This window comes from Microcaecilia unicolor, chromosome 1, assembly GCF_901765095.1.
Source record: "Microcaecilia unicolor chromosome 1, aMicUni1.1, whole genome shotgun sequence".
Lineage (NCBI taxonomy): Eukaryota > Metazoa > Chordata > Amphibia > Gymnophiona > Siphonopidae > Microcaecilia > Microcaecilia unicolor.
In genome coordinates, this window is record NC_044031.1 from 147,343,480 (window position 1) to 147,369,884 (window position 26,405).

Below are 26,405 nucleotides of genomic sequence, written 5' to 3' on the forward strand. Positions count from 1 at the left end.
TTGCATAACTTGTGGGAGAATGCCGACTTGCTCCAGGGTCAACTGTCGGGGAGCGGGAATATTTCCAGGTACCGAAGAGGACGGTCCTTTGGGTTTCCCCTTCCTCTTCCCCATATCCTGGGGTAGGAATTACTCGCCCGAAGATTTCCTTGCGAAGTCAAGAGCTCTCTCTCACGCTTCCGCTCTAATCCGCCATCTTGCCCCTTCCAAGCATTTGTTCTTGACTTGAATGCCCTTGCTTTCTAAAAGGGAGCTTTTTGTTTTTGTTTTTGTTTTTGCATTTTTGCAATCTTGATTTGTGGCAAACTGTATTATAGCTAAAGCACAATTATAGCTACTGTCCATAGTTCTCAGAATGCTCAAAATGCTCAAAATTTGCACACAACATTTTGACAAAACATTTATATGCAAGAAGTGCATTTTGAAATAATGAACAATGACACGCTAAGGTGGTGTGAGGCAGTCTTATAAAGAAACTCCACAAAATCTGCTGAACACTAATAAAAATGTTCTAAATATATTTTGATCCCTCTTGCTTAGAGGGCACGATATATTAAGCAATCTTAGCCAAATTATCCATTGAGTTATTCCAGTGTGCTGATTTTTTTTTTAATCTTTAAAGCTCAAAGAAAATGTCAGCTGTCATTAAAGTGTTATTCCAACATATGACCTTTAGCAACAGAGAGGATCATTTGCAAATGGTACATAAAATGCCCTTCTCTCTTGGCATTAGCACTGTATCCTCTAGTCCTACAAGACAGAACTAATTCAAGATGTGCACTATACATAGAACACTATAATCATTTTGAATATGCTTCTTGTAGAGCATTTTAATAGTTGACATTTGGCATCATCTGCAGTGCAACTTGCTACTTCTTTCAGCCCGATTCTCTTCCTGTGTTGATCAAAGGTGTTGTCCATGCACCTAAAAAAAGGAAAAATAGTCTTATTTTATAAAAAGAGATATAGAGTTGTGCACTGGAGCAAACACATTTGGGAAAATATAAAGGTGCAGTAAAAGTCAGGATTTTACCGCACCTTATTTTACTACATGAGTGACTAAGAGGGGCATAATCGAAAGGCGCCGGCCATCTTCGGGGCTGGCTCCGCAAGGGGGCGGAGCCAACCGTATTTTCGAAATACGGTTAGGGCCGGCTAAATCGATCGACGGGTTTAGAGGAGATGGCCGGCTTCGTTTTTCAGCCATAATAGAAACTGGGCCCGACCATCTCAAACCCGGCGAAATGCAAGGCATTTGGTCGTGGGAGGAGCCAGCATTTGTAGTGGAGTGGCCCCCCTCACATGCCAGGACACCAACTGGGCACCCTAGGGGGCACTTCTAGAAATTAAAAAAATAAAATAAAAATAGCTCCCAGGTGCATAGCTCCCTTACCTTGGGTACTGAGCCCCCCAAATCCCCGCCAAACCCCACTCCCCACAACTCTACCCCATTACCTTAGCCCTAAGGGGTGAAGGGGGCACCTACATACCTTACATTACTGGGTACAGTGGGTTTTGGGGGGGTTTGGAGGGCTCAACATTAACCACCACAAATGGAACAGGTAGGGGGGGTGGGTCTGGGTCCACCTGCCTGAAGTGCACTGCACCCACTAAATACTGCTCCAGGGACCTGCATACTGCTGTCAGGGAGCTGGGTATGACATTTCAGGCTGGCAAAAAACTTTTTTTTTTTTTTGGGTGGGAGGGGGGTGGTGACCACTGGGGGAGTAAGGGGAGGTCATCCCTGTTTCCCTCCGGTGGTCAATTGGGGCACTTTTTTGTAACTTGGACCTAAAAATAAATGGACCAAGTGCTGCCGGTGAAATGCTCGTCTGAGCCGGCCATCTTTTTTCCATTATGGGGTGAAGCCGGCTATCTTGCAACCATGCCCTTGTCCCACCCCCACCCCGCCCACGTCCCGCCTTCTGTACCCTCCCTTGAAGGTTGGCCGGCTCCGCGACGAAAAGCAGTTGGGACCGGCCAAAATCAGCGTTCGATTATACCGATTTGGCCGGGATCAGGAGATCGCCGGCCATCTCCCGATTTGTGTCAGAAGATGGCCGGCAATCTCTTTCGAAAATAAGCTCATAAGTGACTAACCTGTGGTAGCTCCTGCGGTACAAAAATAACCCTACTTGAAATCACCTCACAAGCAGCATCATTTTACCATTTCAGGAGCATTGGGCTGCAAAGTCACCACCTGATGCTTCCTGGTCACTTCTGAAGGGGTCGGTGCTTTCAAGCAGAAGCTGTCCCCTCCCCGTTCCCCAGTTACTTTCCCCACCCCAAACAACCTCCAAGTACTTTCCCCTAACCCTGATTCACCCCAATGACATCCCCCATCAATGAAGACCCCATCCAATGACACTGCCCCTGCCCTGAAGACCTCCCCAGTTACCCAAAGCATGATCAATCATCCTATAAGCCTCCCTGGGCATAGCTGCCCTGGCGGTCTGGTGGGTTTGGGGCAGGAGCAATACCCAGTCACTTTTGCACCTTCTGGGGCCAGGTTCAAAATACCACCAGTGACCACTAGTGGTAGTCTTGCTGAAAGTGGATGAGGACTTGAATAAGGGTACATGAGTAGGCCACTGGATATTTTGCTAAGAGCAGTTGCTTTGGAATATAGAGAGTGCAACCCAGATTAGAGTGGATGAAGACTGGTTTGAGATGAAAGAAGTTAAGGTAGTGCAGAGGAACAGCATGTTCAAGTTGTGTGGATGTGAAAGGGAAATGGGGTGACAGAGTAAGAAGGGTCCAGTAAGGGTTTTTTGAGGAGTGGCAGGGAAGCAGTGGAAACAGTTGCACTGTACAGTGATAACTATGTTGGAAAATGCTGAAACTTGGGTGGGACATGAGTATGAAGAAAACGTATAGTTAGAGAGCACATAAGAAGTTTCCTCTTTGGTGATATAAAAAGAAAAGGAGGGTAGCAAGGATCAAATTAACGGGAGTTGAATTAAGTGTGGGCTTGGGGGAGGGGGAGAGAACATGGTGGTGATTAGACAGAGAACTCTAGACTGAGCCTAATAAGGCAGTGAAGACAAAGTAAAGTGTTCTATAGGAATTAAATATTTTTTGCATGTCTGGGCTTTACCTAACATCTGCATAACAATCTCTTTGCACCAATATGAAATTTTCCCTTTTTCTTATTTTTTCATATGGAGCTGGGTGCATAGTTAATTTTCAGCATATTTAAATGACGTGGTACAGTGACGTGATATGTACATAGTAATTTGATTCTCGCTTCTAGTTCAAACTGATATTGCAGTGGTAGCATGATCACATGATCAAAGAGTTTCCTCTACCTAGCTCCAGAAACTAGGGAGGGTCTAGAGTCAGTCCACTTATTAGAAAAAAAAACTGACAAAATTCATTCACTTTTGCATAAATACTGAGATCCTCTGAGATACATTTTTTTAAATGTAAGGTATTATTACTTTTACTTGCAAGTTGATGGTCATGTTTTTACTGAAATTGTTGCTAAAGTCTCAGATCTGGGTGAATGGAGCCCATCGTTTTTGATCTTAATTATAGTCTAAATTTTCAAAAAAAGTGAATTAAAAATGTACATAAGGTTTGCAGAAATCAAAATGTGTTGTTGTCCACAATACATGCAGGGCCTGATACTTAGACCATGGAGGGCAGCCCTTATAGTGCCATGATTGACACCGACCCCAGATATTCAATGCTGACCCATTTCTTGTGTCCAGCATTGAATATCCAGGTTTATTTCTTCTGCTGGTTCACACTTAGGGCCCTCTTTACTAAGGTGCGTTAGCATTTTAATTTCACCTACAATTAGGTGCCTATAGGGATATTGTAGATGCATACACAGTTATCGTGGTTAATGCGCGTTAAAAATGTTAACATGCCTATTACGCAGCTTAGTAAACAGGGCACTTAGCTGGCTAGGTGAATATTCCTTACAGATTACTTACATCAGACGAGGGTGGGCCCAGGTCAGGAAAGGAGAGAAGTCCTGAAGACTCTGCGGCGATCAGATGTTCTTCTTGCCCGTGCAGCGCCTTCACACAGAGGTGAGAGGTGCTGCACGGGCCCGGTAAGGCAGGGGGGGCCCGGTGGAGGGGGGAGCGGCGGCGAGGACTTCAGGGAGGGCGGGGGGGTGGGGCACGGGGGTGGAGGATGGTGGAAGGCGGAGCTGTGGTAGAAAGAGTAGAGAGAAAGGAAGGGAGGGGGGTCGGGGCTGTTAAAATTTTGATTTTTCATGCAGGGGGAAGTGGGGAGCAACGGGGACCTCGGGCAGGGGGGGTGCAAGGCCATCCATATAGGACGCAAGGCCGTCCATACAGGATGCTCCTGCAACGTGTTTGTGTTTTGGTTTTTTTTGTTGTTGTTGTTTTGACGTTTGTGACATGCGCAGAGCAGCCAGCATAACGCTTGGCTGCTCTGCGCATGCTTTAGGGGCCGAATTACCGATGGGGATTACACCAGTTTGATGCATTGTACTTTACAATACCGCACCGAACACGTGCGACTTGTTTTTTGATGCATTCTTGTTTTTCAAATTCGTTAAGGACTTTTACGTTTTAGATTTTTTTACATTTGGTTGATTGCATCTACCCCTCAGTGCTCATTATTGGCTTAAGTGCTGTTATCAGCACTCATTAGCTTGTTAAGCTTGTTAAATTATGCACATTGTTATAGAATCCACACCGATTTCAGCACTGATCTCAAGGCATACTACATAGAATCTGGGGGTATGCGCTAAGTGTTAATATTCAGTGGAGATAACTAGCTGTATCCTACTGAATGTTAGTGGTTAGCCAGCTAAATGTTATTTAATCGGCCAGGAGCTGTTCCTGGCCAGTTAAATAGCACTGAACATCAGCTGGACAGTATCCAGTGATGATTTAATTTAGGAACTATCACCCACCTTTTCAAAAAACTTGAAAGAACATTCCTAATTAAAATCAGTACTCACCACTTTAAACAGGGATAAAAGCCAGAGAAAACAAGTTATCATGAAAAAGTTAACTAATATAGTTCCAACTGATATTGACTGCTTTAAAACCACTTTACCCCAGAATTTGGTCCTGCCACATCATTTACTGTTAAGACTGTCAGCATTATTTCACTTACCTGTAACTTCTTTCCACAAATCCGTCCAGTATAGCCCAGGGCGACAAGAACAACACATTCGGCAGAACACATCTCCCTCCATATAGACATTTGGGACTGCATATAGCTGAAACATACATAGCACACACATTTATCTTAGTTAAAGAATGACTAGTATTTCAGAATGGAGTATGTTTAAAATTCCAATAATATTAGGGGTCCTTTTTACTAAGGTGTACTGGAAAATGGCCTGCGCTGGTCCAGACGCTTGTATTGGATGCACGCAGGTTCACTTGTTAGCACACTTGCAAGAAAGGTCCTTTCTTTGCCAAAAATGGACATGTGGCAAAATAAAAATTGGCACGCGCCCATTTTGGGCCTGAGACCTTACCGCCACCCATTGACTTAGTGGTAAAGTCTCACACGTTAACTGGGCAGTAATCGTCAGTAAGCATACACTGACAATTACTGCCTGGTTAGTGTTCCAGCATGCGTAAAAAAAAATAATGACTTCCCAGGCCACCACGATAGCTGGTGGTAGCTCCAAATTGGCACATATTGAGCGGGCATAGGGACCTACGTGGCTTAGTAAAAGGGCCCTTAGTATGGTAGAGTTATGCAAAGATGTGGGGCCTGTATTCAACTGCCACAGTTGGTGTATTTATTAAATGTCTGCTGCACGGGTCAAAAAGAATCCAGATGTTCAGTGCTAGTATCCAAATAGGGTGCCCAAAGTTAGGTGTTGGGATGATCTGTGCTAATGCGTAGAATGGCCTTTATAGAATACTAGCTTAGCGCGCATTTCATGCCTGACTGTGAGCACGAGCGTTTATGCCTGTCACAGGCTGGTGTAAATGCCTGCACACTACTAATGGCAGTTAGATGCACAAATTCAAGTATTCACTAACCAAACACCTAAATCCTGGGAATGCCCATGCCCCATCCATGGTCCCGCCCCCTTTGGAGTTGTGCGCTATGATATTTAGCTGTGTATGTTATAGAATATGGCGTAGGGCCGATCCATGCACATAACTCCTAATAACTGCCAATTAAGTGCTTGTTAATTCCAATAATTGAATGTTAGAACCTAATTGGCCAATTAGTTTATGCACATGTCTGCATCTATGCCCAAATTGCACACCCAGGTTTGGAAGACCTGTACAGAATCCAGCGGATAGTGACTGGCACTGCATATTCTAATAGAGTGGTGACAGTTTTTTGCTGTCCTAAATTTATCCATGCAATTATGTTTATGTTATCCAAGAAAGCAAGTAGGCAAACATCTACAAGATCCAACATGGAACAAAAAGAGCAGATCACCAAAAAAATATTTTTAAAATGTCCAACTTATTCACCACTAAAATAATAAATAAATAATTAAAAGCCCGACACAGCCAGTTTTTCTGTGATTTTCAGTGTACTGTGAGTACCCGTGTAAGTATATGATTTGACAGCTGGGTTTTATTTTTATATATTTTTTGTCAGTTACAGTAATTTTTAACATTGTGTTATATATGTGCAACGTTCTCTATCATATCTTACATATCATATATTTATGTGCATTCAGAATTTACAATTTTATGTTTGTAGGGGTACTGTTTTTTATGCCTTTCAAATTGTTTAGCTTTATGCTTATAATTATTTATTTATTTGGCATTATAGTATGCTAAATTGACTTTTTAAATAATATTTTATGGTTCTTTTTACTTTATTTGAGCTTCATTTGACTTTTTGGGGCATTTCATATTAAATTATCACTTATATAGCCTGATGAAGGCTGTCTCCTGTTGTTTCAGGCTTGAGTGAATCATTTATATATTTTTTTATTTATTTGTTACATTGTATCCCACATTTTCCCACCTTTTTGCAGGCTCAATGTGGCTTACATATTACCGTTAACGGCGTTAGCCGATTCCGTCTGAACAAAAACATGGTGTGGATTAATTCAAGGGCGGTTTTGTGGTAGAATGAGGCATGTGTGGTAGGTACAGTTGGGGGAGCTTAGAGAGGGAGAGGGTAGGGAAGGGTCAGGTAATGTCCAATACGGTCTTTGGGTTCCATTGTGTCATAAGTGTCCAGGTATTTTATGTTGGGTCAGTGGGGGTATGCTCTTGTTGAACAGTTCTGTCTTTAGTGCTTTCCGGAAATTTAGGTGGTCGAGTGTAGTTTTACTGCTTTTGGCAGTGCGTTCCACAGGTTGCGCGCTTAATTAGGAAAAAACCCGGATGCATAGGTGGATTTGTATTTGAGTCCCTTGTTGCTTGTGTAATGGAGGTTTAAGTATGATCGTGCAGATTTTGTGGCATTCCTGGTTGGCAGGTCAATGAGGTCTGTCATGTAACCCGGTGCTTCGCCGTAAATAATTTTATGAACCATCGTGCAAATTTTGAAAGTGATACGTTCTTTTATTGGTAGCCAATGAAGCTTTTCTCGGAGTGGTTTGGCACTGTCAAAACGTGTTTTTCCAAATATAAGCCTGGCTGCTGTGTTTTTGGGCGGTCTGAAGTTTTCTTTATGATTTGATCTTTGCATCCCGCATGGATTCCGTTACAGTAATCCTACGTGGCTTAGTACCATTGAACTGTATCAGGCCACAAAATATTTCATCTCGTTGATGTCACTGGAATGCACATGGTGGAACGCATGGTTTCCACGGCATTTTTTTGTACAGTTCTTTCAGTGATTTTGTTCCACATAATGTCCCCCATCGTTATTATTGGAAGAATTATCATTTTGAGCTGGTTGGAAAATCAGGACATTTTTTTCTTCTAGGATATTGATTGATGCCCTTTTTTTTCATTAGATATGCAGTACTTTGGATCTTTATTTTTCAGCTTTTTAGTTTTAATGAATTATCAGGCAATAGTATTGCAAGAAAGTCTTTTATATGCTTTATTTTTGTGACATTTCACCTTTGAACCCCCCCCCCCCCCCCCCCCCAGGCAGATTCTATATCAAGACAGTCTCGGTTTAGCTCTGTTAGATTCACCACTGGCTGCTGCTGCTGGTGGTTTTCTGGAGAAAAGGTGTGTACATTATGTTGCTTTTGTTACACTGCAGAACGTTCAGGATGAAGAGAGTAGATCTGTTTGACAATATATGTTTGGGGGACTTTTGCAACCAGTAGTTTGATGTCAGTTGCCTAAACTACTAAGTGGGACACTGTGTATAATTTGCTCCTGTTGTCCTATCACTATTCTATAATGCATATGAGGCCTTTTTACTAAGTGGCAGTAAGCACACTGCAGGCTTACTGCATGCCAATCTAAAGATATCGCCAGCCCATTGCACACTAGTTCCACCCCCAGCGCACAACATTTTCGGCTCTAGTGGAAATATTCCTCTGGCAGTAATCAGACAGTGCTGTGCGCCACCTGGTTACTGCTGGGATAGTGTGGGGGCCCTTACTGCCACTTCAATGGGTGGCGGTAATTGCTCCCCCCCCCCCCCCCACATGACCATGCAGACCACATGGCCATGTCTTTTTTCGGCCTTTTTACCCGCTGCTGTATAAAGGGCCTCAGCGCAGCAAAAACAACCCCCGCCGCTGGTACAGGGCCCTTTTTGCCACAGCTTAGTAAAAGGACCCCTAAATGCACTCAGAGAATTTTGTATGTATATCATAATGGTGCTTGTTAATGAAGCTCCAGTGGATTGTGCTATTTACTCAGTTGTTTAAAACCAGTAGGTGAAATTCTGTGACAACACCTCTGGGGTATGTATTTCTATGCTACACTTATGGCTTCATAAGTTTTGAAGCAGCACATATAAGGATGGTTAACAATTATATCCGTTTTTGTATATGGTCTGTGTTTACAGCTGATATTATTTTGATTTTATTATTTACATTAAAATTCTTGAAGATTTTATTATTTATACTGAGATGTTTTTATGTTTATTGACATTTCTGTTGCAAGCCCCTGACACAGCCCTTTGAGAGGATGAACATGGCCATGTCAGGCTTTTCAATATTTATTTATTTATTTATTTATTTATTTATTTATTTATTTATTTATTTATTTATTTATTATTTTAGTGGTGATATTTTTTGGCAATCTGCTTCTTTTTGTTCTATGTTTGTTTATTCTACACTTGATATACCTTTCACAATTTTTTAAGGTACTTTCTGCCCCTAATGAGCTCACAGTCTAAGGTTATTGTACTTGTTAGGCGGAGAGTCACTAAGCTGTGATAAATATGATGTTTTACCACAGCTTAATTTATCATGAAAGTCACTAACCTCTGGTAATGCGTACTGCAGGTCAGTAACTCCCTTAGGGGCCCTTTTACGAAAGGGTTGTGTACGGCTATGGGCTTGCTGCCAGTGGTAATTCCATCTCGAGCATGTGCAATTTTACGGCATAGCCGTAAAATACTTCTGTAATTTTTTACAACAGCATTAACCCAGTGGTAATCGGGGCAGTGACCGGTTACCGCCGTGTTACTACGTGAGCTCTTACTGCCACCATCATGGGTGGTGGTAAGTGCTCCTCACCACATGGCCATATAGTAACCTCACTGCATGGTCATTTTATTTTAGGGGCTTTTTTCCCTGCTGCAGTAAAAAGGGCACTGGTGCACAGGAAAATGGCCCCTGCTACTACCACAGGGCCCTCTTTACTGCAGCTTGGTAAAAGGACCCCTAAGTAAAGAAATAATGCAGCTTGTAATGAGTGTCAGAAGCTTAAGTTAGAAGAATGAATAGCATCACTAGCCACCAGGTCTGCCTTCACTATACCCTTATGCTGTTCAGCACTATTTGGACAGCACCATGGCAGCCTGTAATGATTTTCATTGACACTATCAGGTGAATTTTCGAAAGAGAAGGGCGCCCATCTTCCGACACAAATTGTGAGTTGAGCGTCCTTCTCGCAAGGTCGTCCAAATCGGCATAATCAAAAGCCAATTTTGGGCGCCCTCAACTGCTTTCCGTCGCGGGGATGACCAAAGATCCCGGAGCAATGTCGGCAGTGTAGCAAAGGCAGGACTGGGGCATGCTTAGGAGATGGGTGTCCTCAGCCGATAATGGAAAAAGAAGGGCGTCCCTGACGAACACTTGGGCGACTTTACTTGGTCCATTTTTTTTTCACGACCAAGCATCAAAAAGGTGCCTGAACTGACCAGATGACCACCAGAGGGAATCAGGATCACCTCCCCTTTCTCCCCCAGTGGTCACTAACCCCCTCCCACTCTCAAAAAAAATCTTTAAAAATACTTTTTTGCCAGCCTCTATGCCAGCCTCAAATGTCATACTCAGGTCCATCGCAGCAGTATGCAGGTACCTGGAGCAGTTGTAGTGGGTGCAGTGTACTTCAGGCAGGCGGACCCAGGCCCATCCCCCCTACCTGTTACACTTGTGGTGGTAAATGTGAGCCCTTCAAAACCCACCACAAACCACTGTACCCACATCTAGGTGCCCCCCTTCATACCTAAGGGCTATGGTAGTGGTGTACAGTTGTAGGGAGTGGGGTTGGGGGGGGGGGTTGGAGGGGCTCAGCACCTATGGTATGGGAGCTATGCACCTGGGACTTTTTTCTGAAGTCCACTGCAGTGCCCCCTAGGGTGCCTGGTTGGTGTCCTGGCATGTCAGGGGTGACCAGTGCACTACGAATGCTGGCTCCTCCCATGACCAAATGGCTTAGATTTGGTCGTTTTTGAGATGGATTTCCTCGGTTTCCATTATCGCCGAAAACCGGGGACGACCATCTCAAAAACGACCTAAGGGTGACCATCTCTAAGGTCGACCTAAATTTAATGATTTGGGCGTCCCTGACCGTATTATCGAAATGAAAGATGGACGTCCATCTTGTTTCGATAATACGGGTTGCCCTGCCCCTTTACGGGGCCGTCCTGCGAGGACGCCCTCATGAAAATTTGGGCGCCTGGTTTGATTATGCCTCTCTATATATCACACCAATTAAAGCATATTCCATAACAATGCACATAACCTAATTGGTTAACAAGCCAATCAGCGCTGGATAATTGTCAATTAACAAGCAATTATTGACACTAATTGGCATTATTAGAAGTTATGTTAAGAACTGTCTAAGTGTTTTCTTTAATGTGCTGCATGTAAATTCTATGTCACATAGTTGAAAAGTGGGCATAGCCATCATGGACGTGAAAGGGTGGGGGGTCGTAGGTGTTTCTAGAATCTATTTGCATTGTTATAGAACACACCCAGAACATGCCTAACTTAGGCTTCTGGATTTATATCAGGTTTTACTTGGCGTAACTGGCCGTGACAAAATTTAGTTGTGTGGACTGGCGCTCGGCATATTCTATAAACCGCACAGAAATTTAGGTTTATTCTATAAAGTATGCCTAAATTAAGGCATACTTTATAGAAGGTACTTAGGGTGAATTTAATTTTGGCGCCAAATTTTATGTGTGGTGTATAGAATCTAGTCCTATACGGATAGCGCTGCTGGATATCAATGGATGGTCCTGGGACAGCACATTTATCCTGAAGGCTGGCATTGTGTGTTTGAATATCAGGCCAATGATGTTTAATGTTTTCAGAATGGTTTTGAAGCATTTTCCAATTGATGCAGATGATGTGAGGCTTACGTGTTTGACACTGTACTCCTTCCCAGTCTGGAAGACAGAGACATGTATTTTGTCCTATGCATTCCCCACCGTTCTGACATTTCTGCAGACAGAGTAGCTGTTCACAAACAGAGAAGTGATCTTAATACATGCTAATACATAAACTGGAGAAAAAAAAACATTTATTACACTTGGCAGATACTGTTACCAACATAGCCCGTAGTGACTTACAAGAAATAATCAATAATGCATCTTAAAAACTAAAAACCAGTCATGTAGGCATGGTAGGGCCAAGTGGGCAGCGACACTCCCACTTGGAGCTCAGGCCCCCTCCTAGCAGAAGCGCACTCATGTGACCCGATAATCAGAAGCAAATGTGAGCACTAGCGCCCGTGTTTGCTCCCACCCCATGATCAGAACTGGTGAGCAATGTGAAACAATTAGCTCACTGGCTCTGACCCTAGTTGCATGCAAATGCATGCTAAACAGGGCATTAACTATTCCTCCCAATACTCAGTGGACAGTGCACCAAACAAGGTGCTGCTGATGGCAAACCCTATACCAACTGTGGAGCTGGTGCTAGGGTTTGCAGAGCTTTGGGGAGGAATGGGAGCCCTGTCCAGCATGCATCTGCATGCTTGCAGGCCCCCCCAACTCCTCCAGACAGAAGCCCCTCAACCCCTCCACCAGACGCCCTCCAGCCCCCTCTGGTGATCTAGCACCTCAAAACTCCCTTGTACCTTGACGATGGAGGAAGGAGTAACACTCCCTCCTCCTTCCAGTGCTGCCCTCCAAAATGGTGGAGGCAGCGCTGGAAGAAGTGGAATAAACATAACTTCTCACCAACTGTGAGATAATCATATATGTGACCCTCAGTGCAAAAGACTGGAGAGCAGCCCTCTTGCTGCTGGACTGCTGTCTACATCTTTGTATTATTGAAATTGTTTAATATTTTAAAAACTTGTTAAAGTACTAGGGATATTAGACTAATATAAAAGAGCCTTTAGATTATATGATATATTGTGTGATTTATTTAGTGTTTGCTTCTCAGAAAGTAATGAAATGTGTTTAAAATTCTATAATTAGGACTCCTCTCTTGTTATCCTAATTAGAATAACTGACTATAAATTAAGACTATACGTGAAGAGTTATGTTAGGGCTGGGCAGGTGTGTTGGGAAGGGGTGGGTGGGAATGAAGACTAAACTAGGCCCTGCTGTGCCTTCTAGAAGCTATCTGTTAATGATGTAGGCTGTGACAGAAAGTTCAAGTTTTAAAACTATGGGGGGGAAAGGGTTTTACACTAAGAAACTAAGTTGTGCTGCAAACTAAAATGAAAATTCTGAACTAGGGTTTCCTGTGATTATCAGCTCTGCTTTACACTGATGCTATGGTAAACTCTAGAATAGTCCCTTAACTGTTGGCCTATGGCACTGTAATAGAGACTTTAAATGATAAACAAAACCCTATTCCTTAAACTGCCTTTGCTAAATAGAGTAACTTAAAAATAAAAGTCACTGAGATAACCTATTTAACTCTAAATTTTACGTTTCCCCCAAATTTGAAAGTAATTTCCCAGCAAATATCTTACCAATGAAGTTCTGTCCTCACAACACCTCTTCTGGACAGAGAAGAACTGAAAGTGTAGCTTCTTATGTGCCTGTGTTGCTTTGATGATTCAAAGCAGTGTGACAATAGGGCCCTTTCAACTTCCCTCTTTAATCAGTTACTGTGACTTGATTGACAGGTAACTGAACACTATCACAGTGTTCTTACTTCCTAACAGGAAGACCCAATGAACTTCTGACCTGTTCTGGAAGTCCTCACAGCACCACTAGGCCATTCACTTAACAATCCAAACTCCTTTCCAGCATCACCTTTTAACTGATATTAGCACATGAAAGACCCAAATCTCTAATTCTCCTACATAGTTGTGTAGCAGAAATATTAAATATAAAGTGATAAAATAGATTCCTGCAGCACCCTACAACTCATCCTATGAGTTCCCGAGGAACAGCAATCCATCACTACCATTTCTGACCTATCTTTTAAGAATGAAATACACCACTTAAACACAACCCGATGTATCTGTAAGGCAGCAGTTCTCAACCAGTGTGTCATGATACACTAGTGTGTTGCATAAGTACATAAGTAATGCCACACTGGGAAAAGACCAAGGGTCCATCGAGCACAACATCCTGTTCACAACAGCGGCCAGTCCAGGCCAAGGGCACCTGGCAAGCTTCCCAAACGTACAAACATTCTATACATGTTATTCCTGGTATTGTGGATTTTTCCCAAGTCCATTTAGTAGTGGTGTTTTTTTTTTTTTAAGTGTGCAACATATGTTTCTCCCCTTACCCACCACACAGTCTAACAGGATGGGGGTGGATAGGTGAGAGACAGGAAGGGTTGGGTGGATGAGGGACAGGGAGATATGCATGGAGGCAGGAGGGTGACAAAGCAGTATAATTTTATGGTTTATGATGGGCTAGAAAACCCAGATCTTTGTTAAGTCCTGTCTGGTGGGTGTCAAAATATTTAATCAAAGGTCTTACGTTCCTGCATTGTTTTAAAGTTCCCTTTCAGGACTTTTGGTATTCAGAAACCTGGCGAAATCCAAGGCATTTGGTCATGGGAGGAGCCAGCATTTGTAGTGCACTGGTCCCCCTGACATGCCAGGACACCAACCGGGCACCCTAGGTGGTACTTCTAAAATTTTTTTTTAAATACACAAATAACTCCCAGGTACATAGCTCCCTTACCTTGGGTGCTGAGCCCCCCAAATCCCCCCCAATCCCACTCCCCACAACTCTACACCACTACCATAGTCCTTATGGGTGAAAGGGGCACCTACATGTGGGTACAGTGGGTTTTTTGGGGGGGGGGGGTTGGAGAGCTCAACACTTAGCACCACAAGTGTAACAGGTAGGGGGGAGGGATGGACCTGGGTCTGCTTGCCTGAAGTGCACTGCACCCATTAAAAACTGCTCCAGGGACTTGCATGCTGCTGTCAGGGAGCTGGGTATGACATTTGAGGCTGGCATACAGGCTATCAAAAAAGGTTTTTATTTTTATTTTTTAGGGTGGGAGGGGGTTGGTAACCACTGGGGGAGTATGGGGAGGTCATCCCCCATTCCCTCCGGTGGTCATCTGGTGAGTTGGGGCACCTTTTTGAGGCTTGGTCGTGAAAATAAAAGGACCAAGTAAACCCGTCGAAATACTGATTAACACCGCTTTTTTTTTTCCATTATCCGTGAAAGCCGGCCATCTGATAGCCACGCCCATGTCCCGCCTTCGCTACGCCGCCAACACGCCCCTTGAACTTTTGCCGGCTCGGCGACGGGAAAGCGACGATGGTGTCAAAAAAGCAGCTATCGATTATACCAATTTCGCTGCTTTTGAGAGATTGCCGGCCATCTCCTGATTTAAGTCGGAAGATGCCCGGCGATCACTTTCAAAAATAAGCCTGTCTGTTTATGGGTCAAAAAGTATATGTTTTCTTCATTTCTCCACAGCCATGTAATAGAGATGCAATGCATTTTCTGGCCTTGAGACCTCAGGCTGTGGGTCTGAGTGCAAAAGTTTTTATTAAATTCCCATATAAAATGTTGCGTTAAATTATGAAGTTTTGCATTGTTTGACCCTGCAGACCTTCAGAAAATTGTGAAGGTTAGGAAAGCCATTACAGGGGAGGCAGCTGTAAGCTTTCCATAGTGGGCAATTAGAATTGAAAGTCCATGCATGCAGGAGGATAAAACCAGGGCCTGATTAGCTTGTCCTTATGGCATGGATTCAGGCTGCAATCCTATTTACAAGACTTTTTCTTTGTTGTGTCTGGTGTCCATTGGATAAATTGCACATTGACCCTTTATTTTCCATTTTTCCCCTACACAACTCTTTACAGAGTAAGTCACCTACGTGTGTTGCATCGTTTTCCTCTCCAACCTGACGCACAAGAGCAAATGTTTGGCCCAATACATCTTCCTCCGTTCATGCACACAGGCTCACAGACACCTAAAATTAGAATTTATCCTTCAGTGCAAAGTTGCATAACATTGTGCTTCATTTCTTTATCCCTTATTGCTAAGTTTGAAAAAAAAGACTCGCCTTACTTTTTTGACATCTTTTTCCAGTGTAACCTTCGAGGCAAATACAAACAATTATTCCGTACGCAATGGCCACCATTTTTACAGGGAGGGCTGCAGACAGCTAAAGCAGACAAGATATGGTGATAATGAACGGACAACATAGTCAGCAGTGAATTTGTGTAATTCTAGTCATCTGAGAAAATAAGAACATGCCTCAACTTTCTATGCAATGTCCCGGCAAGCATCATAAAACTAGCACACACTCTGGCATGATTAATATCGCACCTTAGTAAACATACTCCTTTGATTGGTTTTGTACATGAAAAATCATTTTGTACATAGCATTTTCTAGTGTTTGCATGGAAAAAGTTTCAGAATAAAAGCCTCTACAAATAAACACACTGCCACTAGCACTGCTAAGAAGAACAAAAACAACAATATAGAAAGAAAATCAAAATATTACCATTCTGACACTGGGCACCATAAAATCCATTTGGGCAGAGGCAAATATTTGACTTAATACACGATCCTCCATTGAGGCAGGTAAGATTACACAAAGCTGTAAAATACAGTAACATTTTGAACATATTAGTGCTGAAACTCTAGAAAGAAGCCTGCTTATCATTACACAATGCTGCTGTGTGTGTCTCTTCAAATATACATTATTCACAAGTATTACATTAGTGAGAAATTGACAAAGCGAGTTCTTCTTACCTGTACTACATGTGGGACCATACCACCCAGCTTTACATTTGCAGACATCCGGAGCAACACATTCACCACCATTTTCACAGTGATATTGGCAAACCACTGCAGCCAGAAAATTGTAAACAAACACAGCGTCAAGTTAAGTTTACACAAACAATGCGATACTTGAAACACTGATTTATTCTGTGAGTCGGCTTTGTGGGAGGAAACCAATCGTGTTTGTTGTAAGCATTCAGTATCAAAAGGCTATATCATTGTACTTGTCCTTTGCACCAATGCGGTATTAGTAGCATCTTATTACCTCTTATGGCTCTTTGCAATGTCCATGTTTCATCTCTCTGTATTACCTCTCATGTTCAATCCACAATCATCTGAAATACTTCTGCTGCTTATCACTCCTACCTTCAGCCTTTGAGAGCTCCTTGCATTGTTTATTGCTCCTAATCTAAATATCTTCTTTCCTGGTACCCTCTCCCTTGTTTGTTTTTTCATCATCATCATCACAAGTTTCCTTCTTGAATTCTATCTCTGGAATCACTTCTCTTTTGATGAACATTCTGAATCTGTCTGGAGCCTTCATCTCTCAAACAGCTAAGTCAGTGAGCAAGCTTGTAAGTGTACAAAAATCACAGGTTTGTCAGGAAAAGCTATTCATCTCTGTTGGCTGGGAAGGCATGGCATAATAGGGATGGGCTGCCAGAAAAGTTTTGTTTCGGTTGTTTCCCAAGTTATGTGTGGGAATGTTCATTTTATTTATTTTCTTTTGGCCATTTGGTCATCGTGGGAGCAAAGTCAATGAGTGCACACTATTTTGAAAGAATGCACACTGTCTGTAAAGAGGGATCACTCTTTCAGAAAGAATGTGCACTCTTTTCCTGATAGTGTATGCATGCACATTATTCACATGTACACAGTGGTTCGCACATGCACAGTGGTTCAATTGGGCATGCCCTCAGGAAAAGAGTGTACACTCAAGAGTGGAATAGTGAAAGAGTGTGCACTATTGTTAAACAAAAAGCATAAATCATGTAATTTTCTGGCCATTGGCTAGCCCAGTCACTGGCTGTGTTGCGTGACACAGCCGGTTAGCGCCAATATTAATTGGCTGACTGGCTAAGTTTAGTAGCCAGATAGACCCGCATAAATAGCAGGTTTGTCTATGGCTGCTATAACTTAGCCGGTCAGTTGATGTATATCAGCTTAACCGGCTATGTTAACAGCTGCCATAAAACCCTTGGAAATCCAATGCTGGTTGCCAGATACAGCCCAACATTGAATTTCCAGGTTTGCCACCGATTGCAAGAGGTAGCCTGGCTAACTCCTGCAGTCTGAATATTGGCCCCTAGTGCCTAACTTTTAGCAGCCTGTATAGAATTACATCCTATGGGGGTAATTCTGTAAATGGGAGCCTCCTGTTAGGTGTTCTCAGGGCCGGCTTAACCATTGGACCAGCAGGGGGATAATCAAAAGTCAATGCGAGCGCACAAGCCCATTAGCGCCGTTTTTGTGCACGCTTTTAACAACGTGGGTTGATCAATCTGGTTACTGCCATAAACTGCAAGCGCGCCAGGCACATGCGCACATGGCATTTAAATGTAGTCAATCTCAAGTCATTTTGCGTTCCTCCTGGATGATTGAAAGCTAGCACCTCATGAACAGAGGTGTTGAACGCCGCTATGCCGAAAAACAGCACTGCAGAATAATGCCAGGTCCTAGCTGGTATTCTTGTGGTGTGGGTCCTACCCGAAAAAAAAACTTCAAAAACTTTTTTTATTTAGAGTATATGCTTAGCTATGCTTCCGTCCCTGCGACGGCAGTTGAGGACGTCCAAAATGTGGATGTTCTTGTGAAAAAGACATCCATGCCTTTGCTATGCTTCTGACACCCTTTTTGTTTATTTATTTGGATTTTGGATCATAAGTAGCAGCAGTGGGACATAAACTGGCCACCTCTGGATTGCAAGACCAGTGCTCTAACCACAAGGTCACTCTGCCACTCCTCAACTCTACTCCACTCCTTTGAAATTTGGCCATCCCTGTGGGGGGGGGGGGGCAGTATGCAGTCCCCTGGGGGGGGGGGGGAGGTATGTGTGTGTCAAGCGGAGGCATAACAAAGGCATGGGCATCCTTCTTTCAAAACATTTTTGGACGTCCTCAACTGCCCCCCCACAGGGATGGCAAATTTCAGGGCATGGGAGTGGCAGAGTGGCCTAGCGGTTAGAGCATTGGTCTTGCAGTCCAGCGATGGTGGGTTCAAATCCTGCTGCTGCTACTTGTGATCCAAATAAATAAAGCAGGTGTTTGAGGTATAGCAGGCATGGATGTCCTTCTCACAAACATCCACATTTTGGACATCCTCAACTGTTCGATTATTCCCCACTTTATGACAGGACGCAACGACAAAATGACAAGCAGCCCTACGCACATTCATGCTGTTCATAGCCTAGCATGTCTGATTAGTGCGCATGCGTCCCAGCTACTTAGCTTCATTTAACTACACTGAAGTGCTGCTACACCACTGCATATATCTGCATACATTAACTTCTGATCATGCCATAGCGCAACACCGTGCTACTACGGCGTTGGAAGGAGCGGTATTTCCAGATCGCTATCTAAAATAGCGCCGGGGTTTGATCATCTGCCTGCAGGTGAGGCTTTGGCTCAGGATGCCGGTGATTAAAGGAGCCAAACCACCCAGCCTCTGACCTCACCTGGTCTGCATGTAAGCCTTTTCTCCTTTCTCCCCCTCCCCCCAGTCCAGTATCTCTCCTTCTCTCTTCCCTCCATACGGGTCTGGCATTGCTCCTCACCTCTCTCACTCCCCTGCAGTCCTGTAAAGTTTACATCAGTCGCTGGTGACAGCAGCAGCAGCAGCAGCAGTATGACAGGCTGCTTTGGCCACCCCTGGGAGTAAGGGGAGTAGTGCTGGATCCACAGGGAGAGGGACGAGGAGGGGGAAAGAAAGACTGACTGGTTTGGGGAGGAGAGATGCCCAACCTGAGGAGGAAGAAAGGCTGAACCAATTGGAGGGGGGGGGGGGTGGGGCTGGGCACCCAGATGCCCTTAGAATACTATGCCAACTTGGTATTGGGGCACCTAAAATCTAGGCTGATGCAACTGGTGGTCACCTAAATGCAGTAAGGGACATAAGAGTAGCCATACTGGGGTCAGACCAATGGTCCATCTAGCCCAGTATCCTGTTTTCCAAATAGTGGCCAAGCCAGGTCACAAGTACCTGGCAGAAACCCAAATCATGGCAACACTCCATACTACAAATCCCAGGGCAAGCAGTTGCTTCCCATGGTCTGTCTCAATAGCAGACTAGGGGGCTTTTCCTCCAGGAATTTGTCCAAACCTTTTTTAGACCCAGATACACTAACCACTGTTACCACATCCTCCAGCAAAGAGTTCCAGAACTTAACTATTTGTTGAGTGAAAAAAATATGCCCTCCTATTTGTTTTAAAAGTATTTCCATGTAACTTTCTCAAGTGTTTCCCTAATCTTATACTTTTGGAACCAATAAAAAATTGATTAACTTCTACTCGTTCTACACCACTCAGGATTTTGTAGGGAGCACGTAATGTACAGTATTCTGTAAGTGGTGTGAATAAGTGGTAGCAGCCCATGCTCTGCCCCCTTGCATTCATGCACTATGCCATATACGCACACCTTTACAGAATAGCACTTAGCTGCCTTGTTGCTGTTTACACAGATAAGTGTACACTTACCTGTGAAAGCGACAGTGTTCTGTACATTTACATGCACCAGTGGCGCATAAATGCAGGTTCCCTGTGGTAGAGTTGCCCTTGATATAACTTTTTTATGCACCTACGGGGCTAGATTCAGTAAATGGCGCTCAAATCTCGGCACCAAAAAAGCCCTGCGCTCAATGCTGTTATGTACTGGACCTTGAAAAATGAGTGCCCAGTATAGAATAGCATTGAGTGCTGATTTCAGTGCCCAAATTTGGGTGCCAGGACTTAGGCCTGCTGAAAACCAGGTGTAATTCCTGGCACTCAATAGGGGCACCCCCACCCCCAGTATTCTATAACAACACGACCCACCTCTCATGGCCTTGCCCCTTTCAGATTACACAATAAGGGACCCTTTTACTAAGCTGCAGTAGGGCTACCATGTACAAAATCAGCATTATCGCTGGGGAAGCGCGGACACCTGGTGATATTTCTGAAATTGGCATGCACTGTTTCCCATGGTAGAAAATAATTTTCTATTTTCTACCATGGGGGCATTCCCAGCAGTAACCAGCAATGCGGCCACATTGGCTTGCGCTGCCTGATTACCACACGAGTAGCGCGTAAGCCCTTACTGCCAAGTAAAAAGGCGGTAGTAAGGGCTCAGGCAGTAAATAGCCTTGTGTTACTTTTAATATTAGCAAATGGCATTTTACTGCCCCATTTTAAAAAGGCCTATTGCCCACTGTGGTAAAAAAAAACCGGCCCAGTGTATTCCAACTTAACGTACCCAGACTAGTGCAGGCCACTTTTTACCGCACCTTAGTAAAAGGGCCCCTAAAGGATTTGGGTGCACATTGCTATAGAATAGCATGTAGGAAGATGTCCACACAATTCCAAATTGGTGCCAATTAACACTCAATTATTTGCACTAATTGGCTCGTTAGCCAATTTAGTTGGGTGAACATCTTGGATTGGCACCCATATATCAGTGCCTAATTTTTCGGCGCCACATGTAGAATCCGGGGGATGATACTTTGAAGATTAATAACAGGTGAGTCACTAAGAACCATTTTTTGCTATAATGTTATGTTTAAGTTGAGCAGACATGGACAAGCTTTCTTCTATTGAGACATGCAGCTCACTTTTAACATGCTGGGAGAACTATGATCTTACACTGTGCTTATTTAAAAAGTGTTACAGGCTGTCATTGTTATTTTGGATAAACAAACCCAATAAACTTACCGTTCTTATCCCTGTGTTCAGAGCATTGTTTCAAATAATTGCCACAGGTAGAGGAATAATTCACTAAGGTCCATATTTATTAATGCTAACAATGTGATAATGGCTTTATTGCATGTTATCTGCCTCAAACCCCACTGCATAAAATGGCCTTTAAGACAGATAACACATGATAACATCATCATTGCGTGCTATGCATTAGTAAATAGGAGCCTAAATATTTTTCACTGTTTAAGAAATAAAATTTCTACTAACTTGTTTCACATTTTGGTCCCACATAACCGAAAGGACAGGTACAAACATTTCTTGCCAAACAAGTGCCTCCATGTTGACAAGGTGGATCACAGTGTGCTAAAAACAGAATTTAGACAGAAGTTAGTGCCAAAAATTATTTATTAACTAGTAAAGAGGCCCATTTCCAACAGAAAGGAAACGGGCGCTAGCAAGGTTCCAGGGCCCCCTCCCTCCCTCCTCCCCCTCCTCTTCCCCCTCCACCCCCTCCACATCACCCCCCTCCCCCTCATCACCCCCTCCTACTCCCCCTCCCCCTCCTCCCCCTCCTCCTCCCCCCTCACCCCTTCCCTCCCTCCCTCCTTCCCCCACCCCCTCCTCTTCCTTCCCTCTCCTTCCCTCCCCCACCCCCTTCTCCCTCCCCACACCCCATCTTCCTCCTCCCCCTTCTCTCTCCCCCCTCCTCCCCTCCCCTCCTCCTCCTCCCCCACTCATCATCCCCCTCCCGACCCCCTCCTCACCCCCTCCCCCTCTACCCCCCTCCCCCTTCATCTCAGGACCCCCTATTGTCTCAGGACCCCCCTCCCCGCTCTCATCTCAGGACCCCCTCATCTCAGGACCCCCCTCTATCTGGGCCCCCCCTCTCCTCCAATGTTCGTGCCCCCTCTCCTCCCATTTCCGCCAGCCAGCACCTCCCTCCCTCGTCTCTGTGGCCTACGACAGCAAGGAGGACGTGTGCGGGTGCCCCAGCCCTTCGTACGTGGCAGCTGCTGTTTAAAATGTTTTACCTCCTGCTCGTCCAACAACACTGAGGTACAGCAAGTACAGACACCGCTTGTTTCAGCTGTTCCTCTGGTCCCGCCTTCATTTCCTGTTTGCAGAAGGGTGGGACCACAGGAACTGCGGAAACAGAAGCAAAACCACAGCCTGTCTGAAGCGGCATCTGTATTTGCTGGATTTCAGTGTTGGCGGCCGAGCAGGAGGTAAAACGTTTTAAACAGCAGCTGCCACGTACGAAGGTCTGGGGCACCCACACACATCCTCCTTGCTGTCAGAGGCCACGGAGACAGAGGGAGGGAGGCGCTGGCTGGCAGACATGGGAAGAGAGGGGGGCGCGGACATCGGAGGAGACGTACGGGGGGGTGGGACTGCTGAACAGGGAGGGGATGGAGATGGTGGTGCGAACTCGTAGCGCCCGTGCTTGAGACGCATCGCGGTTTCCCAGGCAACACGGTGACATCACTGGAAGGCTTCAGACATTACGAACCAGGCTTCAACTTCCTGGCAGTCAGCTTCAGAACGTTGAAGGTGCAAATTATTATATAGGATATCAATGGCTTTGCTCTATAATTAATGGGTTATCTCCCTTCAAAGATAACCCATTAATTATAGAGCAAAGCTGACACTGAAGACAGCTAAGAGGGTCAGTCCTTGAGACAGCCCAGGACAAGGGTGAAACATGCATGTCAGACGCTAGTAATCCCCTGGTCTGACACATCTAAAAAAAAAAATGAGTATCAGTTGCTATACTGGTTAAATAAGAATTAAAAATAGAAACTAAAAATAAGAATAAGAATGATATAGGAGACACTATATACATAGTGAACCGATGAAGAGGTGGGTGCTAGATCCATTGCTATGAAAGATTATTTATCTGCAGGTCTCTGTATGAGTAAGGCTTAAGCCCTGATTACCAAATATGGATGCAGGAAAAAAGGGGAATGAAAGTGAATTTAACTTTCATTTCCATGTACTGTTGATAGCATGGTTTTTTTTTTATAGAGGATCATATAAATCTTTTCCTACACATTTCACAAAGATAAAATACAGTAGAATTATATATACATTACATATATTTTTTCTGAGACATTTATTGAGGGGAGAGTAATTCTGTAAGAAACTGTTTAGTTTTAGGTAGAAAGGAGGTACATAAATGGCCTCTTATAGAATAGTGACTAGCGGAAAAGTATTTGCCATACTGTGTTATTGCATTCTTTGCCAGTGGACTAGAACATGGACAGAGTGGAATACGTGTGAAGCTCACGTATAAGCATGTAACTTAGAGAACGCTATAATTTAAGAGCATCCTATGCATACATTTAGGTACATGTTCACCAGCTATAAGGCTGGTGTAAATGGCCTCACTTAGATATATGCATGTTCCTTGCCTTTTGCACTAGTCTTCTCTAAAAAAAGTAGTAGGCCCACCGAGAGGGGGCGGTATGGGCAAGATTCCCCAGGCCTGGCCTCAAACAGGGGGCTCAGCTGACTCAGTGGCATGTGGAGCCTGGGCCCCTCTACTTTGGGCTCAGGCCCGCCCAACTGCAGTATCTTGAATGGCTGGCGGGGTGCCCAAGCCCTGCCAGCCAAATAACTACGAAGCCCAAACCTCTCCTGGTGTAAGGAATTTGCCAACATGCTTTCTAACAGCTGATGCTGGCACTCCATGCATGTTCAGTTCATGATCACAAACTGAGCATGTACGAGGAGTGCTGGTGTTGGTAGTTAGAAAGCATGCTGCTGACTTCCTTACCACAGGGCAGGTTCGGGCCGCGGATCTATTTGGCTGGCAGGGCTTAGGCATCCCTACCAGCAAAGGTAACCTTTTTTTAATGGGGGGGGGGGGGAGGAAATGGAATAGGAGAGAGAGCAGAAAGGAATGGGTGGCCCCAGAATCCAGGCCTGTTTTTGTCTCTCAGTGACCCATGAAAATAGATGACTACTTTTCCCAGCCATTTTTTCTACATGAGAGAACTATGTTGCAGATAAAAGTTGGACCTCTTCCCTGACCAAGAGTCGAAATTTGGCCTTGTTGGTGGAGGTTCCCTATACACTGAAAGCTGCTGCCAGTTAAGTAGCTTCAGGTTTTTGAGTTTAAATGCTTTAAATATAAGAAGTTTTTTGAAGCATGGGGAATTCACAGGAATATTGTGGATCGATTTGCACATCGCTGTCTCATGAAGTTGAAATAAGCAGCACTAATGCAGTGCATTCTGATGATCCCATAAAAAATAATTGGGAATATCACAAATGAATTAATATAAAATAGGTGTTTTGTGCCTACTCTACTACCTTATGACAACTAAAGGAGTATGTACTTGGGACTGGTTGGCAGGACGTTTCTGTGAGATAGACGTCCAAATGCTGACATGTCACTTTTTGGACGTCTATCTCTTTTGAAAATGAGTCTGATAGTAACTACCCTGGAATCAGATTTACTGAATAAGTAGGTATAACTGTAAAAAGGTAGGTTATATGTTGGAGCACACATGCGTTTGTTGCTGCTCTTTGTACATACAACTTATTCTCTTTATGGATTCTGATTGAAGCTTTTATTTTTACTTTTTTTTGTCTCTTATATATCTTTTTTTATATTCATGAACTCTATGCCTTTGAAAAATGTAAAAACTACTGTGCCTGATATTCAGCCATCAGTGATCAGTATTTTGCCAACTGCTGCTGGTGTTAAACTCAGAAATTCAATGCTGGCCCATGTCAGCACCAGCATTGAATTTCCAGGATTCCAGAGCTGGCTAACAATTAGCCAGTTAAGGGCCCCATTTACTAAGGTGCGCTAGTAGATTTAGAATGTGTTAAATACTAAGATGCCCATTATATTCCTATGGTTGTCTTAGCATTTAGTGTGCACTAATAATTAGTGCACACTAAACCTGGTAGCATGCCTTAGTAAAAGGGAGCCTGATTTAACCAGCCAGGAGCTGTTTCTGGCTAGTTAAATTGCATTGAATATTGATCTCTACTACATCTTTATTTCTCAGTTTTGTGCCTTTACAAGAAGTAATTGATTTCTAATGTTGAGTGGAGGAGTGGCCAAGTTGTTAGAGCACCAGTCTTGTAATCCAGAGGTTGCCACTTCAAATCCCAATGCTGCTCCTTGTGATCTTGAGCAAGTCACTTAACCCTCCATTGCCTCGGGTATAAAAATTAGATTGTGAGCCCTCCTAGGACACAGAAATATCCAGTGTACCTGACTGTAACTCACCTTGAGCTACTACTGAAAAAGGTGTGAGCAAAATCTAAATAAATAATTACATTGGATCATGTTAATTACCTTCATCACACGTTGATCCATAATACCCTGATGAGCATTCACAGACATTAGGTTTAATGCACTTTCCATTATTTTTACAGTCCGGGCGACATACCGCTGTGTAAAATCAAAATTCTTCGTTTAAGATACACATTATTAGCTTTGATGGATTAGATTTGGTCAATTTAACATGGGCACTTACCAGTTTGACAATTATAACCAGAGTAACCAGTTTTACATCTGCAAGTATTTGGTGCTGCACACTCCATGTTCTTACCACAGGGATATCTACATATTGCTTAAAAAAAGAAAGAAAGAGAAAAAGAAAAGATAGATAAATATTTCAAGTTACCGCTATTGACCATGCCATTTGACTTAATTTAATACTTCCTTAAAATTATTCATTTCTACAGCGCTATACACATTAAATGCAAGTACTTTCTCTGTCCCTAGAGGGCTCACAATCTAAGTTTTGGTACCTGGGGCAATGGAGGGTTGGGTGACTTGCCCAGAGTCACAAGGATCAAAGTCCACTGCACTAACCACTAGGCTACTCCTCCACTCTTCATAGACATTTCATAATACTTATCTAGTCAGAGTTCCTAATGCCTTTTACTGTGCATTTAAAAATAAAATATAAGTATTTTTTGCCCGTTTGCCTTCCTCTACACCCCTTTGAGAAGCTCCATCCTCCTCCTTCTGAAATCTAGCAGCAACAGTCCTCCAGTGCTTAGCAGTGAGCAACAGACAGCAGCTCTCTT

At 43.8% G+C, this 26,405-nt stretch overlaps 1 protein-coding gene across 1 annotated transcript in view; it reads right to left on the reverse strand.

The window, feature by feature from the left end:
- Positions 1 to 212: 212 nt before the first annotated feature.
- Positions 213 to 26,405, reverse strand: part of VWDE (von Willebrand factor D and EGF domains) — a 135,766-nt gene continuing 109,573 nt past the window's right edge. The window contains 12 exon segments of the mRNA XM_030201168.1: positions 213 to 925; positions 5,104 to 5,209; positions 11,653 to 11,745; positions 15,402 to 15,404; positions 15,551 to 15,646; positions 15,745 to 15,790; positions 15,792 to 15,841; positions 16,184 to 16,279; positions 16,435 to 16,530; positions 21,618 to 21,713; positions 25,666 to 25,761; positions 25,847 to 25,942. Coding sequence (XP_030057028.1) covers positions 781 to 925; positions 5,104 to 5,209; positions 11,653 to 11,745; positions 15,402 to 15,404; positions 15,551 to 15,646; positions 15,745 to 15,790; positions 15,792 to 15,841; positions 16,184 to 16,279; positions 16,435 to 16,530; positions 21,618 to 21,713; positions 25,666 to 25,761; positions 25,847 to 25,942 — 1,019 coding nt within the window. The 3' untranslated portion in view covers positions 213 to 780.